This window comes from Coregonus clupeaformis, chromosome 33 (assembly GCF_020615455.1).
Source record: "Coregonus clupeaformis isolate EN_2021a chromosome 33, ASM2061545v1, whole genome shotgun sequence".
NCBI lineage: Eukaryota > Metazoa > Chordata > Actinopteri > Salmoniformes > Salmonidae > Coregonus > Coregonus clupeaformis.
In genome coordinates this window covers 27,656,931-27,676,415 of record NC_059224.1, presented here as the reverse complement: position 1 = coordinate 27,676,415, position 19,485 = coordinate 27,656,931, and the positions used below count along the sequence as shown (strand labels likewise).

The 19,485-nt window shown below is 40.7% G+C and overlaps 1 protein-coding gene across 1 annotated transcript; it reads right to left on the bottom strand.

Moving 5' to 3' along the window:
• Positions 1-9,923: 9,923 nt before the first annotated feature.
• On the bottom strand, positions 9,924-17,906 carry rfx6 (regulatory factor X, 6). Its single transcript, XM_045210048.1, has 19 exons — positions 17,711-17,906; positions 17,110-17,263; positions 16,834-16,957; positions 16,625-16,686; positions 16,461-16,538; positions 16,261-16,288; positions 15,969-16,076; positions 15,761-15,838; positions 15,564-15,677; positions 15,417-15,466; positions 15,106-15,265; positions 12,983-13,124; positions 12,785-12,894; positions 12,586-12,703; positions 11,851-11,973; positions 11,464-11,673; positions 10,765-11,283; positions 10,335-10,547; positions 9,924-10,183 (listed from the first exon to the last, which is right to left on the bottom strand). The coding sequence occupies exons 1-19, from the start codon at positions 17,904-17,906 to the stop codon at positions 9,924-9,926; spliced, it is 2,847 nt and encodes a 948-aa protein (XP_045065983.1).
• Between the last annotated feature and the right edge of the window lie 1,579 nt (positions 17,907-19,485).

The following is a 19,485-nucleotide window of genomic DNA, read 5'->3' as shown; positions in this document are numbered from 1 at the left end:
TAGGTAGATGCAAGGACAAGAATCATTCCCTCAAAGGGTGTTGAGGGTATAGAAATCACAATTTCATCAACATTGAACATAATTCAATTTACATTTAATTCAATTAATGTCATGTTGAATGTGTGTATGTATAAACCAAATGATAAAGAATAGATTCAGTATATTACAAACACATTCAACATAGTAGGAATCACATGTATCATAGCATTGTTATGCTATGTGAATTCCAGTATTTTTCCCACTGAAGTAGTAGAACCATAATTCCTCAGGGTAAGACTGCCGAATGGCGCAGCGGTCTAAGGCACTGCATCTCAGTGCTTGAGGCATCACTACAGACCCCCTGGTTCAATTCCAGGCTGTATCACAACTGGCCGTGATTGGGAGTCCCATAGGGCGGCGCACAATTGGCCGATGTAGGCCGTCATTGTAAATAAGAATTTGTTCTTAACTGACTTGCCTAGATAAAAAATAAATAAATAAGAAGACTGCAGAGATAGTTATTGTGCTGCCCGTCTTACCTCTAGCCTCCTGGCTGGCCATGAGAGTGTCGTATAACTTCTTTACCCATTTGAGGGGGCTGCATAAAGGAGTTTGTTGGTAGAACAAAGGGGCTGTTTTTCTGTAAGAGAAGTACAGGGTCCTTCTTCTATGTGGATGTTGTATAGAAATGTGTATTGTTTGCTCAAGGACAAAAAAAAAACACAAACTAACAAAAATGAACAAATAAAACACAAATTGAATTCTCCTATTTCATCGTTAATTTTCGTATGAGCCTTCATCGAGCATTGATGTCAGTGTTACATCGAGTGTCTGCTCTGGTGGAGAGACATGTCTGAATACATTATCCCAGTGAGTACAACAGGTCTCCTCCCTCATCCCCTCAACAAAGCCAGTCCACACCTGGCCATTTCTCCAGACATCACATGTCCTAAAGCCACTGAACCTCATCTGGGCTGCCATTAAGACTGGGGGTGTCCTCACAAAAGCATCACATTGAAATGGATCAGTCATGCTTTAGGCCTGTGTGAGGGAAGAGGAGCATAAAGGAAGCAAATGATTCATTTGACTTCAATGTTGTCTCGGACAGACACGGATAAATAGGCTACAGGCAGACACCGAATATAAAACACAGGTCTGAAGGGATACATCATAATCATTTACTAATATCAAGCAGAGGCAGAGCTATTAAATGGTTTGTAATAATTTCCAGTATCAGAATGGTTGCACATTTATAGGAAAACGATCCATATCACTGTTTCACGCTGGGAATACAAATAGTTAACAGCTGACAAGAAATGTGCTCTAATAACAATTATAATTTGTCCGTAAAACGTATTTCAAGGCTGAAATTTAGCAGGAAAGAAAACTGGCAAATACCCCTGATCTAAATAGCTTTTATTCAACAAGTGGTCGTCAATAAATAAGTCAGCTTACAGTCTAATTAAATGTAGTGTCACAATAAGTATCTTTCACATCTTCCTGATAATAGACAAACACAAGTAGACTTCATTTACAACAAAGCCTCTACTTATCAGGATCACAGAGGGAAATTAACACATGCCATGACAAGCAGGTACATAAGACAGGGTTTATATACACTCAATTCAACTCAATTTCAATTTCCTTTTTAATCGTCCTAGTAATGCCTTAAGAGCCACAATCTGTACGATTTAAATACCATCAAACAGTGGGCCACCAACAAAAAGAATGGAGGAAATGCATGAAATGAAAATGCTATAGGTGTCCTCCGGAAGTCAAGGAAATTCAGTGCACCAATGGAGAACACTTTCACACAGAAAGTGCATAGTAGCTTACAATAATTGAAAGCCTCCTTTATTAAGTCGCTATCATAAAAAGTTTGAAATGTGTCAAACATCGGTCGTTCACAATAAGAGAAAAATACTGTCTTAATTCACTCCACCCTTTAGTCAATCGTGTTAAAGTGAGAAGAGAAAGGGAAGAGTAAGAGAAGAGCGAATGGGGATGAGGGTAGTAACTTCTGGAAAAATCAAGGCCGTGGTGTACAGTACAGAACGCAGTGAGAAGATTTTAAAGCTACCTTTGTCAGCTGGAATAGACCATTGTAATCCACCCAACCCTGGTTGGACTTCCACTTGATCAGCAACCTTTTTAGAGCACGCTCTCTTTGAGGCTGAATATTTTGCACAATGAGTTTCTATACTTCAGAAACTCTTTCCTTTGAACATAGAAATAGAATGATTTAATTATATTTCTTTGGTTTTTAATGTGTAATGTACAGTATACAATGTGTAGACACCCACTTGTAACCCATGGCCCACACGTGTGAGGTGTGTTTCACATGTTATTTTACACTTAGAAAATAGAAAGACTTTTAAAAACTTGCAACCATACACTGAAGAGGTAAAAGGTATTTAACAATGCTGTGTTACAACATAAATAGAATCCATCCACATCTACAGAACGGTACAAGCTCAGCCGGTAGAAATGTAAATCAAAGATTGATGTTTGTATAACATGCAACAGAAGAGTGGGAGAGCAGTGTGCATGTCTCTTCATTGAGAACCTGATACTTTCCTAATCCCCAACAAGCTAGTGATAATTTACTGATCAGACATGAACGCGCACACACACACACACAAACACAAACACAAACACACACACACACACACACACACACACACACAGGTCCAGTACCATTTGCAACTGCCAAATCAAGTGTTTGCAAGCCAATGCAAGACATAACATGGCACAACTCTAGACGTTTATCTATCCTAAAATGTTACTAATGTTGGTTACAATAAATATCACTTATATAGAATAAATTGGATCAGTTGTACAATATAATAGTGCACTAGAGCATATGACTAGGTAAGGCAAAGAATTAAAGAGGTTTTAAAGAACCAACAACTGTGTGAGCTTCTAATAGACACTTTACCTTGATGTTCTGCTACATGTAAGCGTACATTATAAAAAGCGTCAATGCAAAAAGCTACAATTAAAGCATACGTTTACAGTACATTTTGGCCCCTGCCTTTGAAAAGGAACAGAATGAGAGACTGACTGACAAGCCCCTACGCTATTCAGTTCAGACAGAGTCTTGTTTCCCCCTGATGGTATTCAAGCACCCTCTTCTTGAAACATGCCAATAGAATGAGTGAATAAAGCCACTATTCAAACAGATGGGACAAAGTGCTTCAATTACATTTTTGCATTATAGGCTATACAACTCCAGCTATTGACAATGTCGTAGACGTTCGTTAACATTGGTAAGAATATGAGCCATGTTTAGTTAGTGCCTGTGCTGTTTAACCTGAGATTACAACATCAAGATCACATTTAAATGCAAATCAAAACACCAGCTTCCTCTCAGTATTCTACAGCTTAATAATTCATACAACTTTGATTAACATTTGAATTGTGTCTGGGTGACAGAAAGGTGTAAAGGCATGCTTGAATGTTAAGGACAGATGAGCACAGAAAAATACATGAAAAGGCTAGCCTCCATCATGACAACAAAAGACTGACAATAACAATATGCCAAGGAGCGTGTGTAAACCTACAGTCATTATAGACTTGTTATCTTCATTGCTTTGTATTCTCACATATATAACAACTACAATTAGGCCATATTTCATATAATCATAATGGACTGTTATAGCTTAGTTCATTATATTGCAATTGGCAAGGAAAGCATAAATGATATTACAAGTCAGAGGCTAACAATAGCAACGCCACTCCAGAGTCTTTTATGTTGGATTTTCTATGAGGGATAGGAGTCTGGGGTGAATTTAATGGTCTTTCCTTTCATGTGACTGACTGAATGTGTGTGTGTATATGTGTGTGTCAGTGACAAAGAGGGATTGTGCTTCCTTTAAGATTGTCTGGGTTAGTTATTGGAAAGGAGCTCTCCATCTCGCTCATATAAGGTACATTAATATGTTGTGGTTAGGCATTTTGCCACAGTCACATAGCTGCCAAACTCAAGCACTGTGCTGTATATATAATCATATCTGTTTGTAGTTGCCAAACTTCCTCATACACTTCATCTATCAATCCATTTAATAAAAAAACTATCATAATTTGTAACCATGTCACTATTGAGCCAAATTGGCACACACTGAGTCAACAGCCTTGGCTTTCAAAGGCCTTCAATGTTTGTCCTCTTGTTGTTGGAAAGTTTCCCACTCACTATTGCTTCGGTGATGAGCCGCAGTGATTCTGAATTTCTGTGCCAGAATATGCAGTGAGATTCCCCCAGATATTTACCACCAATGAGAGAAATGCCTACAATATCTGCTGCTGCTCTCCAAATACAGCCACACTGACCTGCTGCTCGCTCCGGGTTAAGACGCACACAGTTGTGGAATGCTTGGACCTCGCGTTAGTCAAAACCCATAAACTGATCGACGTCCTCTCACAGGAGGACTGTGGGCAACAGTGAACAGAGACTCTGGTATTCATTCACATTCACTATGATGTACTTTCAAATCAAAGGGATTCCTCTTCGTAAAAAACATGACAAAATACTGATGGCTAGGTAGGAAAATAAACAGGTAAATACAGTATACACACATGGTAGGTAGAATAGGAGCTCACTCGTGACAATATATAGCACAAAACCATGCATCAACCAAAGTTTCCATAAAAGGTACTAATGCCACAAGGGGTTGGGGTGAAACAAACAAACAATTGCTTCTCCCATTTCTGTCACTATCAATCCATTTCAAGCTGCGGCTCAATCTTTCTAAGGTTATTGCTCTGTAATCTCAGAGCACAGTCGTTTTCAGAGGTTAAATTCCAGCAGGGACCTGGGAGGCCAGTGTATGGTTAATATATAGAGTAAGCAGGGCCGGCTCCGGGCATAAGCGGTCGCATATGGCCCCCGGAACTCAGTCGGGGTCTCAACTTTATGTTGAGAGTTAGAATAGTAGAATACACAAGGTGCAAGTTTGAAATTTGGTTGAACATCAGCAGTTTTTTTGTTTTGTCAGTCACTGACAGTCACTCAATTAGTCATCTCAGCTAACCATTTTTTGATTGGTAAGTTAGTCTAGCCAGCTATCTAAACTTGCAGTAATCATGGCCAAATACCGACTGGGCACGTGCTAAGGGGCCCTGACCTCCAGGGGGCCCCCTTTGATTTTGTCACTCTCACTCAGATATTATTAACATGACATAAGCCTTGGCAAAATTGGTAGAATGCAGGAAATTAACTTGGAAAACTGGCAAAATTAGTAAAATTGCATGACATTTGTTATAAAATTGCAAAATGTTCTCTCCACCCCATGGCAAGATGTGTAGAACCACAGAAAACTTTATTTAAAACTGCAACATTTTCTCTATGCAAAATGTTTAGAATTGCAGGAAATTAACTTTAAAATGTACATTTCTCTCCACCTGTGATAAGGTGGTGTTGAAAGAGTCAGGCGCAGGAGGGTAAATCACAGAATAACAGGCTTTAATCGGCAAAATACAGGTTTACGCATAAATGCGTCAAACACACTCCAGGGCACAAAACAGGTGCACTGGAAAATACAAGGCACACGGGAAAACACTCCCATCGATACAAAATACACGCGCTCCACCGAGCTTCACTAACCTCCACAATAAACAATCACCCACAAGGACAAGGGGGCAGGGGGAACACTTATACACAGACTAATTAGGGGATTAGAACCAGGTGTGTGTGATAACGAGACAAGACAATTGTGATGATGATTGGGGCGGCAGTGGTTAGTACTCCGGTGACGACGAACGCCGAAGCCTGCCCGAACAAGGAGGGGCGGCAGCCTCGGCCGAAGTCGTGACACCGCCATAAAGAGGGGGGGCCACCCGTTTGGTGGGGCGGCCCCCCAACCAAATCTCGCTTAGGGCCCCCAAAAGGCTAGAGCTGGCCTTGAGAGTAAGACAGGAGACAGAGGCCTAGAGTTGTTCTCCATAATTACTTAAACTAACAGCAGGCCGGGACTTTGGGAGGAAGGCTCTAAGAAGAGTGTGACAGGAGGATTAGACATCAAATCCCAGGATTATCTCTACATCGGTCAGGTTTTTAACTGATGACTTTGAAGTCCAGTTTCTCTCCCTGACGATCAATATCACTGATGGTGTCTTTGTTCATCATTCAGTGTAATTATACACTGAGTGTACAAAACATTAGGAACACCTCCCCAATATTGAGTTGCACCCCTTTTGCCCTCAGAACAGCCTCAGTTCATCGGGGCATGGACTCTACAAGGTGTTGAAAGCATACCACAGGGATGCTGGCCCATGTTGACTCCAATGCTTCCCACAGTTATGTCAAGTTGGCTGGATGTCCTTTGGGTTGTGGACCATTCTTGATACAACTGTTGAGCGTGAAAAACCCAGCAGTGTTGCAGTTCTTGACACACTCAAACTGGTGCCTCTGGCACTTACTACCATACCCCGTCCAAAGGCACTTAAATATTTTTTCTTCACCCTCTGAATGGCACACATACACAATCCATGTCTCAAGGCTTAAAATCCTTCTTTAACTTGTCTCCTCCCCTTCATCTACACTGATTGAAGTGGATTTAACAGGTGACATCAATAAGGGATCATCGCTTTCACCTGGAGTCACGTGGTCAGTCTATGTCATGGAAAGAGCAGGTGTGTATAATCAAACAATCACATCAAGATAGAACAACGTAACTGTTTTTGGATTTATAGTAAGTGTGATATATTTGATTTATTTGGTTATAGTGATAGTAAAATATTGATAAGATATTTGGAAATCAATATCTGAAATGTGATCATTTTCAACAGTTGTAAATACTGAGCTAAATTGTTTGCTATACATGAAATCTATAAAGTACAGCAGATATTTTTCCACCTGTTATTTAGTAACATGTTAACAAAGCTGTTGGTTGGCATGCCTATTTAACCTCTGTTTATCCAGATACAGCACACAGTTTAGTAATATCAGATTTACAGTGGGGACAATGAAAACAGATATGGATGTGATAGGGGTATTTTTTACACTTTACTGCCATCATATGGACACTTCTGGACCTACACATAACTCCTTAAGGAGATTCATCATTCAAGACAAACACCACATCATCATTTTCACACACAGGGGAATAAGACAGTGGCAGAGATCTTCTTGAATGAAAGATTATTTTGTTTTTCCTAATAGCGAAAAAGGAGTATCAGGTAGAAATATATGAAATGAATGTTTTGTGTTTAGCTGCAAATGCAGATTTGTGAATGATCCCAGTCAACAAAAGCTTCATCATTGGCAGTACAGGACACCTCTGAATATTATCTTAACAGAGGCTCCAGTTGGCGGTCGTGTGCTATGTACTCACTACAGACCCACACTCATTACGACACAACACAAAGACAAGATGTCAGTCAGAGGCCCATAGCGCGTTCTACTCTAACCTCCTACATTACAATGTTGCTAAAGGTGTCCGCTCACTGTTCTTCCCAACACTGACATCTCGAGTGGCTAGAACGTATTAATGCTACCTGTACAGTTGATATTGTGATAAAAAGGCAGCTTCTAGGCTGTAGAGAGCCTTCTGTATGGCCGTTGTTTATCCTTTATTGCTGATAGCCTTGTCTCAAACAATCACTTTGCTGAGCTTGTGTGTCTGGGAAGGTATGAGTAAAAATAATATAAAAGTACATAATAAAAGTACATAATAATCACTCTTCTGCATTGAAGGCAGAATATAGAGGTGAACTGGACTAGGACGGAGATTATGTTTAGAATACATCCTAGTCAGACACCTTTTGAAATGAATATCCTGTAGAAATAAGCTTGCTTTTGTTGTACCATGATAAAATACAAACTGTCTGGATACAGTCAGCAAAACAGAAATTTGATTTGACTGTATGAATATAATAATTGTGAAAAGCTGTAGAGGTATAAAGTCACAAAAACTAATTCCATACAAAATGATATCTGAGGTGACTAGGGGACTATGGGTACTATGATGTTATGTTAGAGGAGTGTGAAGACTTGATCCTCTGACGTACAACAGTAAAGCCATCAGACTCAGAGTGATGCCTGGTGTGCCTTACACATCACTGGATCACTCGATCTTTGGCTCACCTGGGCTACATATGGAGACTCACCGCCTAATGCAAAGTTCTGGTTAAACATTGTCCCAAAGTTTGCGTTCAGCCTTCTGCTGTTTTTACACTAAAGGCCCTGCAACTGTTGGAGGCATTATTGACTTTGTAATTAAATTGTGTTAACGTCGGGATTTTGTAATCATTACATTTCAAGCCATCTGTTCCCGTCCATGGGGTGAAATGGATTTTCCCCTTGAGTAGATAAAGGATAAGGCTGATAGGTGGGTAATGTTATCATTCATTTTGCTTTGTTTATTCATGTTCTGGAAACAAATGCTAAATACTCTACATTAATCCATAGCCTGCGACTGTATGTATCAACTCTATACATTTAAATAAAGTGTATCGCTTTGAAATGATATCATTTCGCCACACAAATGCCCTGGTCAATCTAATGTTACTGATTATGGTTTTATTAGCTTCCATCTGCTCAAAGACTAACAAAGCTCAATTTAGACAACCTGCGGAAGAATAAAACAATCTCTGTTTCTCTAAAGGGTCACTATGTATAAACAGCTTGATCCTGCTGTTGGTCAAACATGTCTGTTGGTTCTTGTTTCTGGTCAACACCTGTATCCGACCATATCTCCCTCCATTGTACAATGGTGAAATCACATAATCACAGATAAAGCTCAATTTTGATCCGCTGCTTCTACAATTGTGTTTCCGGACTGTAATCTTTCTTTCCTCGCCTGGTGTGGGTCCAGTTTACCAATTAAAGGACAGTGTATTCAGAGTTTTGACACTGGGGCTTTGAATTGAGAGATAAGAAAGAGTGTTCTTTTGGATGTATTGACGACCAGGCAAACTGCTGAAGGAGCACATGAAAGCTACCTAACAAAGTGCCCCTTTCTCCCTCTCACCATGTTGATGTGTTAGTTATACAATAAGTTAATGTAGTTTAATACATTTGTATTGAAAACAACAATAATTTCTAAGTTCCTACCTCTCATTCGGCCATCTACAGATAAGTACAAGTTTACATTTCCGACATTAATATTACAACGTAATAGGCTATAAAGGCAACTAAAATAAATAACATGGTATTTTTTGAACTTGTCATAATCAATCAAACCTATCTTGCAGGTTTGACTGATGGTGCCTCCAACATTTTCTAATTTTACATTACTGGCTTTATTCTACAGGTATTTATTTACATGTTAACTTACAAAGTATGACAACGTCTCTTCTGACCACATTAAGATGAACAGATGGAATTATATTAAAATGGTTGAATTGCAAATTATTCATTCATTCAGTTCAATAAAATATTTTACTGCACATTGAACAGCTGAGGCCTTCATAAGTGTACAAAATATATATTGGCTACAGTGTTGGGGAGTAGTGAACTATATGTAGTTCAACTAGTAATTTAACTACATTTAGCAGTAGCTTGGTGGTAGTTGAACTAAATTCTAATCTAGGTAGTGTTTTTAGTAGTTAATATGGGTGAAGTAAGCAAGAGTTTCCTTTCTTTTTTTTGCATCTTCCTAATTCTCACTTGAAACATAGTTTTGGTGTTTAATAGGCTAAAATAAACGTTCTGTTAAAATCTGACTCCAGAGTGATCTGTTCTAGCAATTTATAGTTTATGATATTTCAGATTTAGATAAGATTATTTATCACAAAGTAGTTTGGATGTAGTGAACTACTTTTTGAAAGTAACTTTAGTTAAGTATTTAAAACTATAGTTTTCTTAAGGGTAGTTTTAGTGTAGCTTAACTTCTTCCAGTGTGAAGTAATTGGTAGCTTGGTAAACTATATTTTCAGAGTAGCTTCCCCAACACTAAGGCTACATAAGAGAGATACACTGAGCATATTTCTGTCTGTGTTCTGAGTCACTGCTTACAGTGACTGAGTGGTGTGGGAGGACCTTGAGGAGTGTTGGTGGTTGGAGGGAAGGTCACGGCACACGTTCCTCCTCCACTAGACCCCATGAACACAGTGTTGATGGGAGGCAGCGATGACATCATGTCCTGTACCGCAGATGGTGCCCGGTGAGGAAGCAGTGCATCCTGGGAGTGGAACTGGGCAGGACCTCCGTACATGCAGGGTGCGGAGACCGAGGAGGGGAGGGGAGGAGCTACAGCAGAGACAAAACCACAAAATAATATCTTCAAAAAAACAAAACATTTTCTGTCATTTACTACAACCATTCTTGTCTTGCATTCATTGTTTCACCCAGGCCATTGCTACACATTGGTAGTGGAACATTGGAGTTCCCTATCAATCCATCATTTGTCACTGACCTCCAGGTGTGCACGAGCCCAGTGAGTCAGACTCAGTGTAGTAAGGCCCAACCGTCTTTCTGCCCGTGTCATCCAGGATGTTGAGGGGGTCGTGTACTTCACCATACGCTGAGACTGAGCGAATACTGCTCACACTGCTGATAACTGACACATGCTGGTTTATCATGGAACCCAGCCTCTGGCTATCCAGGTAGCCACTATTTCCATAGTACCCTGAAAAACAGAGAGGTTCCTCTATTAGTAGAATACGCATTCATCTTTTTATTTACGATAATACTTATTGTTAGGGCCCTAAATTATTTCTGACCAGGTGATGTGACCATGTGATCTAACCAGGATAAACTGACTAGTGAGGCCACGTGGTCTAGAAAAACTCAGGGCCCATTTTCTGATAATTCAATGGAGAAAACATAGGTGTAGTCATCCATACCATTGTGTCCTGCTGCTGAGTAGGCAGACTCCTGACAGCCACTACTGTTTAACCCACTCCCAACAAAGTTGTATCCTCCAGAGTCCAGTAGCTCAACTCCCTGAGTCTCCATCCCAGGATCAGGGGCTGTGCTGTAATTGGAGGAGTGTCTGGAGCTGTAGGGGGACACTGCACAGCTGCTGTTGAAGTAATCTTTGGCCAGGTGCTGCTCACTGAAGGATGGGTAGTGGCTGCTGTCGGAGTGGGTGTGGTAGGCCGGGGCCTGGGCGTGTGTCTGGGGCCTGAACACATCCTGGTAGTTGGAGGTGATGGGGTAGTAGCTGGGGCTGCTGGGAGGGAGGCTCTGGTACATGGTGTTTGGGAAGGCTTGGCAGGAGATGTGGGGCTGGATGGTGGTGCAGGTGCTCTGGGGTCTGATGGCCATGGGGCCCTGGTTGATGACACTGCCCCTGTTCACCATGGCTGGGGAGATGGGAGGGGTCATCAGAGGGCCACTGTTTTGGGAAAAGTCTATTTGTCCTGGGGGCACAGAGATAAGTGACCAAGATTTTAGACAACACAATAGGAACCTTTACTACGAATAAGCAGTTTTATGTTAAACCTATGAAAGTATGAATAAAGCTAACATACAATGGGGCAAATTAAATTCAGGAACAAGTAAGAAAAGGAGTCATGTCACCCTAAAAAACATATTTTTACCTGATAGGGAGAATCCATCGGTTTCAGAGCCCTGGTAGATGGCCATGTTTGCTCCCAGCGCATGCTGATGATTGGCTGACAGGGTCATGTATGCGTGTTCTGAGAGGGACTCATTCTTCACAGACAGATCACCGGACACCGCGCTGGGCTTGTTACGGTTGGCCAGGAAACAAGAGCTGGGGGAGGCATTGAATGCCGCCTTGCTGGCATCTGAAAATAATCATAACAATGCATCTCAATGATCCTACATCCTCCACCATTTCTCCATACTGCTCCATAAAAACTGATAGTCTTAATTTGAAATTCAATAACAACTTAATAATGAAAAAGAACAATCAGAGTTGTACGTATAATTAGATAGTCTATGTATGTTATATAATTGCTTGCCTGCATTTCCCATGTATTTATCTAGGAGATTCTGGAGGTCTTGTTCTTTGTCGTTGTTGAATTGTGTCTCAATAGCCAGTAGGATATACTCATCCAGCAGCATGCGGATTAGATGGAACGAACCTGGGACAAAAAAACACATCTCTTACTGTCCTAGTTCCCCACCAGAAATCAAATCTAGTTTCATTGTCACTATCATGACATAATCTTCAGCCAATCTCTAACAGCCTTCACCTTACAAACTGTGACAAGGCTCCAAAAGCTATTCTGTGCACCAATTTGCAGGTGCTGAGGGTTTGACCTGACCAGCCCCAGAGATCTGCTTTCACCTTTCATCTCACCAGGCCTACTGTTTGACTTGTAGGGTCATGTGATTGTCCCCCAATCTATTTGACTTGAGTTTGGTGATAGAGCCGTCAAATGGGGGTGAGGAAGGTGCATGGGAGAGGTCTGTCTTCAAACACAGTTCACGCGACCGAGAGATAATAATTTCTTTACCTGGTGCCAGGCCATTATAATTTATGGCTCATTGTAGCATTCTGTTCAGAGCCAGCCGAAAAGATCTATGTGTTTGCGTCTGACGTAGTGACTCAGTAGTAATGGCAGTCTGAATTTAACTAAAAGGTTAAATTAAATACAAATAGAGTAGTTTACAGCATTTCCTCCATGTTCTAGTTGTTACATGGATTTACAGGCTACCAGAGGAACTGTTAGAGGGATGTAGTAAATTCTTACAAAAACTGGTGGCGTTGTTCAACGTGAGGTTGTGCATAACGCGTGCTCCAAAGAAACTCCACTTGAGGAGGAAGTCCTGAGCTCTCTTCTTTATGGACCGTCCGTTCTGCTTCCCGGGCTGGAGAGAGAAAGAAACAGATTAGATGTCAACATCCAATCTGACAACCCTAATCTTAGATTTGAAATGGGGACAACGTACCTTAATGACCTTCTGCTCCACAACAGTGTCCAGCCACTCGATAAAGGATTCCACAGTGGCATTCTTCTTCAGTAGGTCTTTCAGCTCTTGGAACACTGTTATTGAGTCATCTAGCAAACATGGCGAGAAAGAAAATGAATTGTTTACAGGAATTAACCTGGCAGTGTTTGCCATGTACAATGGAAATGTTCTACTCACATTCAGAGTAGAGGTCAGAGTCTTGGTCACCACTTGAGATGGCGAGAAGGGCTTGTGACCCTATGCTGTTCAAATCCACTTTATCTATATCCACCACCATGGAGTCCACCACATTCTGGTCAAACAAAGCTGGTCTTGCAATCTGTTGTAAGAAAAGAAATTGACAAAAAAAAACTAAATTAGGGGTTGGATTCAATCTGTATCGTCGAATTTCAGCGGTTTAGCGCGCTTGAAATTTAAAGGTAATTTCAGAATGAGTCGACATATGCAGCGTTTACCGTAATTGCAGTCTCCGCAAACGCGGAAACATTGCCTTAAAATTTCAATCACGCTGTAACGCTGATATTCAGTGCTACAGATTGAATCAAGCCCTAGGACTTTCAGTTTATATATGCAATTTCAATTTCTTAGAGTCATAATAAGATATGCTATATAGATATACTTTATATACTTTTAAATACAGTGAGGGAAAAAAGTATTTGATTCCCTGCTGATTTTGTACGTTTGCCCACTGAAAAAGAAATGATAAGTCTATAATGTTAATGGTAGGTTTATTTGAACAGTGAGAGACAGAATAACAACAAAAAAATCCAGAAAAATGCATGTCAAAAATGTTATAAATTGATTTGCATTTTAATGAGGGAAATAAGTATTTGACCCCTCTGCAAAACATGACTTAGTACTTGGTGGCAAAACCCTTGTTGGCAATCATAGAGGTGAGACGTTTCTTGTAGTTGGCCACCAGGTTTTCACACATCTCAGGAGGGATTTTGTCCCACTCCGCTTTGCAGATCTTCTCCAAGTCATTAAGGTTTCGAGGCTGACGTTTGGTAACTCGAACCTTCAGCTCCCTCCACAGATTTTCTATGGGATTAAGGTCTGGAGACTGGCTAGGCCACTCCAGGACCTTAATGTGCCTCTTCTTGAGCCACTCCTTTGTTGCCTTGCCCGTGTGTTTTGGATCATTGTCATGCTGGAATACCCATCCACGACCCATTTTCAATGCCCTGGCTGAGGGAAGGAGGTTCTCACCCAAGATTTGACGGTACATGGCCCCGTCCAGCGTCCCTTTGATGCGGTGAAGTTGTCCTGTCCCCTTAGCAGAAAAACACCCCCAAAGCATAATGTTTCCACCTCCATGTTTGACGGTGGGGATGGTGTTCTTGGGGTCATAGGCAGCATTCCTCCTCCTCCAAACATGGCGAGTTGAGTTGATGCCAAAGAGCTCCATGTTGGTCTCATCTGACCACAACACTTTCACCCAGTTCTCCTCTGAATCATTCAGATGTTCAATGGCAAACTTCAGACGGGCATGTATATGTGCTTTCTTGAGCAGGGGGACCTTGCGAGCGCTGCAGGATTTCAGTCCTTCATGGCGTAGTGTGTTACCAATTGTTTTCTTGGTGACTATGGTCACAGCTGCCTTGAGATCATTGACAAGATCCTCCCGTGTAGTTCTGGGCTGATTCCTCACCGTTCTCATGATCATTGCAACTCCACGAGGTGAGATCTTGCATGGAGCCCCAGGCCGAGGGAGATTGACATTATTTTGTGTTTCTTCCATTTGCGAATAATCGCACCAACTGTTGTCACCTTCTCACCAAGCTGCTTGGCGATGGTCTTGTAGCCCATTCCAGCCTTGTGTAGGTCTACAATCTTGTCCCTGACATCCTTGGCGAGCTCTTTGGTCTTGGCCATGGTGGAGAGTTTGGAATCTGATTGATTGATTGCTTCTGTGGACAGGTGTCTTTTATACAGGTAACAAGCTGAGATTAGGAGCACTCCTTTAAGAGTGTGCTCCTAATCTCAGCGTGTTACCTGTATAAAAGACACCTGGGAGCCAGAAATCTTTCTGATTAAGAGGGGGTCAAATACTTATTTCCCTCATTAAAATGCAAATCAATTTATAACATTTTTGACATGCGTTTTTCTGGATTTTTATTTTTTTGTCTCTCACTGTTCAAATAAACCTACCATTAAAATTATAGACTGATAATTTATTTGTCAGTGGGCAAACGTACAAAATCAGCAGGGGATCAAATACTTTTTTCCCTCACTGTATGTTGTTGTAAAGTTAACACAATTATATTTATATTCCTCCCGTGCTGTAATCAGTGCTTTACCTGGGCAAGGTGTAAGAAGGAGGTCTGACGCTTTAGAGAGGACACAAATCTGCGTGCGATCTGGAGCTTCTTCTCTGAGAGGCATTCTGGGAGGTTTTCCAGAGAAGACACCATCCAGTGTTCCCAGTGCTTGGCAAAGTTACGGATGTCAGCCAGGAGACTGCGAACAGGATTATCTTTATACACAACAATACGTCACCTGGAGAGACGGCGGTATCTTATTAATGTTAATTTCATACAGTATAAACCTTACTGCAAATCTGGTGTTTAGATGAGAAAAATACAAATGATGAAAGATAAAAATACTCTACCTTTCAGGCATCTCCTGCATCGTAGCAGGGATCAGGACATCTGTCAGAACCTGAAAAACCCCAAATGGATAGTACAACCTGTCCAGTTGAGGTAGGAGTCCTCCAACAACTAAGGATGCTGCTCTATGATTCTGGAAAGACACCCACCTTATAGAGTATAGAGTCACACACACAGAAGATGTCCACGATAATGGGGTTCTCCAGCAGGGGTAAGAGGTGGTCGGGCATTCCTTGCCAGAAATGCAGCAGGAAATTCTGTATCTGAAACATAGTTAATAGAGAGTCAGGGGACAATTTGTCAAAAGAGGCTACAACATCTTATGTCTGGATTTGGTATAGAATACCTCTTCAAAGTTGACATTGATGGCATTGTCCAGGATGCACTGACAATGTGTTTTGTACATCACGATGAGCGTGTCCACCTATTGGACATAATGCAAAGATCATTAATAATAGTTACAGGTGTTTTCACAGAGGATACTCTACTGTATGTAATCAGCAAATCTTGATGGCAAAGAAAGTTGAAGTACTGATTAAAATAATACAACAAACCTTTTCTTTAGAGACGAAACCTTGAAGCACTAGATGCTGTGGACTTGGGAATTCTGGAAGCAATGTTCCTGTTTTGGAACTGAGGGAGTATTTCCGAGTGAACCCTCCCTATTAAATAGAGGAATACCAAACTGTATTAATATTTTGACCTTGTAGTCTTGACTACAGTTTGAATGTATTAGAAAACATGATTCATGTCTGTAATATTTTACATAAAAATGAAAACAATTAAATCATATGTTCTTTGTCATTTATGTATTTGCTAGATACTGTTTATTCATAAAAATCTTACCTCATTCTTTAGTTTGCTCCCTGAAAATCTACAATCAAATAATACATCAGATTGACATTAAATCCCATACTATCACAAATTTACAAACATTGTATTTATGGTTGAGTAACTAGCCTAGGAACTGGCTGATCACTTTCTATAAAGAACATTACAGATTGATCACAATAACGCTACAGAGCAAAACCTGTAAATGATCTTACCTCGTCAAGCCTTTTCCTGAGTACACCAAGTTATAATAGGCACTGCTCTCTTTGATGCCAATCCCGTAATAATGATATCTGTCAAATATCAACAAAATGTAACATTTTATATTGAGACAGATCAGATCATCTGTTTGAAAATAATATTTCCCACTATATCTTACTTTGAATGACCTCGGGTCCCAAGTCTTCTTGTTGTAAGAAGTGGAAATTTCTGCCGAATTGTCTAATATGCACAGAGAACGATACAAAAAACATAATACCATTTTTACACCACCATTATTACTATGTTGTACTTACTTACATCTTCCACAAACTACGACCCATCCAGACTTCAGCCCACCACCTCAACTACAGACATTACTCATCTCACCTTGCCAAATGTAGCAGCACAGGCTGGATCCAGTTTCTCCTTCCTGCAGAAGTCTAGGTAGTGAGCGTACAGGATACAACGTGGCAGACAAACCCCTTCACAAACAATGTAGTTTTCCTCCAGCCTAGGGAACAAGCAGTCACAGAAATCCATGTAAAATCAATCACCAACAAGAAAAGAAACATTAACATTTGTAAGAAGGCTTGTTATTATACAAGTGCATCACAACACAAGCCATATTATAGATTTATATAGGTTGTGACTTTGGAACACTACCATTGAAGAGTCAACTGAGTCTGTTTCTTCTTGTCCTTGATTATCTGAGTGATGCTTTTCCTTGTGGTCGTCTGGTTGAAAGCCAAATGTTTGGAATACTCAAGGAGGTCCTGGTCCTCCTCAGAAGATGGGGTCTCATTGCCGTCATCTGCGTCTGACAGGGTTTTGGGGGAGAAAACAGTAATGAGGTGAAATATCTATTTGAGTAGTTCAGGGCCATGACACGTTTCCAGATGGGTAGGTGGCTAAATGAACCATACAATTAGAAATAAGTACTCCCTAGACAGGATTTTCAAGACTCATCAAAGTGAACAGAACAGAGAAAATGTTATTTTTGGTCAACTGGGTCAGATTGAGTAGATTGTTTTCATGTGGTAAACATTATTTTATTCTAGCCTACCCAACAAACAATGAAATAAGTATATTTTGGTGCAGGCATATTTCAATAAAAAATAGCCTACAATTGAATGGAGCACAAACTGTAATAGTTGACATCAACAATTAGGGCTCTTGTTTTGGAGGTTATAATTGTATGACTCTTGGGGGAAGAGGGAACCTCTCAGCCTATGTGTAGGTCTATTAATCCGACATTATTCCTCACCTGATTTAATTCCCAAATCACCTCCCTCGTCAAACTTTGAGAGTGAATGTCCATTGAAATCACAGCGTAATTTCTCGTTAGAAAAAGTGGTGTGCTTGAGCTCCTCAGAGGCATCGCAGGATGTAATGGTTGGTGGATGAACATGAAGAAATTGTCCATCCTGGATCGGGCTTCCTGTATTCCGTTTCATAGGCATGTTAAATGAAAAAGAAAAAGTAAAAGAAAGTAAAAGAAAACAAATGCAAAATAGTTTAAATTAAAAATGTAAATGCATGTGTTAGAAAATGTACACATTGTCTTCTGGAGGGAAGTATCCTATCCTCACAAATAAAATCCACAAGGAAACTGTCCATACTGCAAGGTCAAACATTTTCCTTTGCCATTTTCTCTTGGAATAAGAGAATAAAAAGTATTTTCTTGTAATAGAAAAAGTAAAGTGCAGTTCTCTAGTCTCTCCCCGGACCTTACTCTGATACTACCTTCCAGAGTCAATTAAACCTGTGCTGTGGTTTAAGAACGACGTCACACTGGTGATTGCCTAGGTATTCATTTATCATATTTGCAGAGGACAGGGGGCTGATTCAGTCGATCAATGATTAACTAAAAAAGCCATCATCTCTCCTTGGTCTGCTGTAGTCTAGGCTTGCACTCAGCCAGCCCAGCCAGCCAGCACTGCCTGGCACGTTATGACATAAGCAGATATGTTTGCTATAACTAGTAGGCCTCATTGAAAATGATAGAATGTACAGCAGTGTATTTGTCTACACATAATTATTATTTTCCATAGGCATATGCGAAATACCTAAATGCAACAGGCCGGGAGCAACAAGTAAACCGCCCTAAACACATAGGCCTAGTTGTCCCAGGCAGGGAGATTATGGCAATTGCTAAACAGAATGTCCCCCTCTAGTGTAGACAAGCCATTCCGTTTTTTTTGTGTGCTGAAGTTGTATCTGAACGCAAAAAATGTGTTTCTAATCTGAAATGTCATGAAATACCACATCATTTTATCTACTATTTTCAGTGCAAAATCTCACCTAATTTTCCATGATTTCTCTAAGGGGAGGAAGTGCTACATTGTGCTATTCCCGATGCAGCAGGTGGCAGGAAGTTAGATTTTTCTCCATCCTTTGGTCACGGCTGTCGGCTGCTGCTCTGAAGTTGGATGTGTCTTCATTGAAACGAAGGTACAGTAATTTCTAACAACAAAAACGTAGCAGCCAACGTTTTATTTGCGACTGAATTATCTTGTTTATTGTAGCTACCTGTCAGCTTCCATGTGTGGTAGTTGTGTAATTTAGCTAGCTCGCTGGCTAATTTCCATGCATAGAATGGTTAACGTTAGCTCGCTAGTGAATGAAATGGGACGGTAGCTCGAGCACAGACAGCAATGCTTTACTGTAAATATTGTCTAAACTTCTAATAGTAGCTATATTCGTACACATATCTAAAATAATGTTGACTTTGGGAATTACATTAGATATGTTAGTTGGTTAGTTATACTGCTCATCATGACACGCAGGAGGTCGATGTGTAATGTTAGCACCAGCTAACGTTTACACTACATGACCAAAAGTATGTGGACACCTGCTCGTCGAACATCTCATTCCAAAATCATGGGCATTAATATGGAGTTGGTCCCCGCTTTGCTGCTATAACAGCCTCCACTCCTCTGGGAAGCCTTTCCACTAGATGTTGGAACCAGTGGCGGTCGGAGCTGTTTAAGATGAGGTAGGACGATTTTTTTTCCCACAAGGCTCTAGCCTACAAAGAAG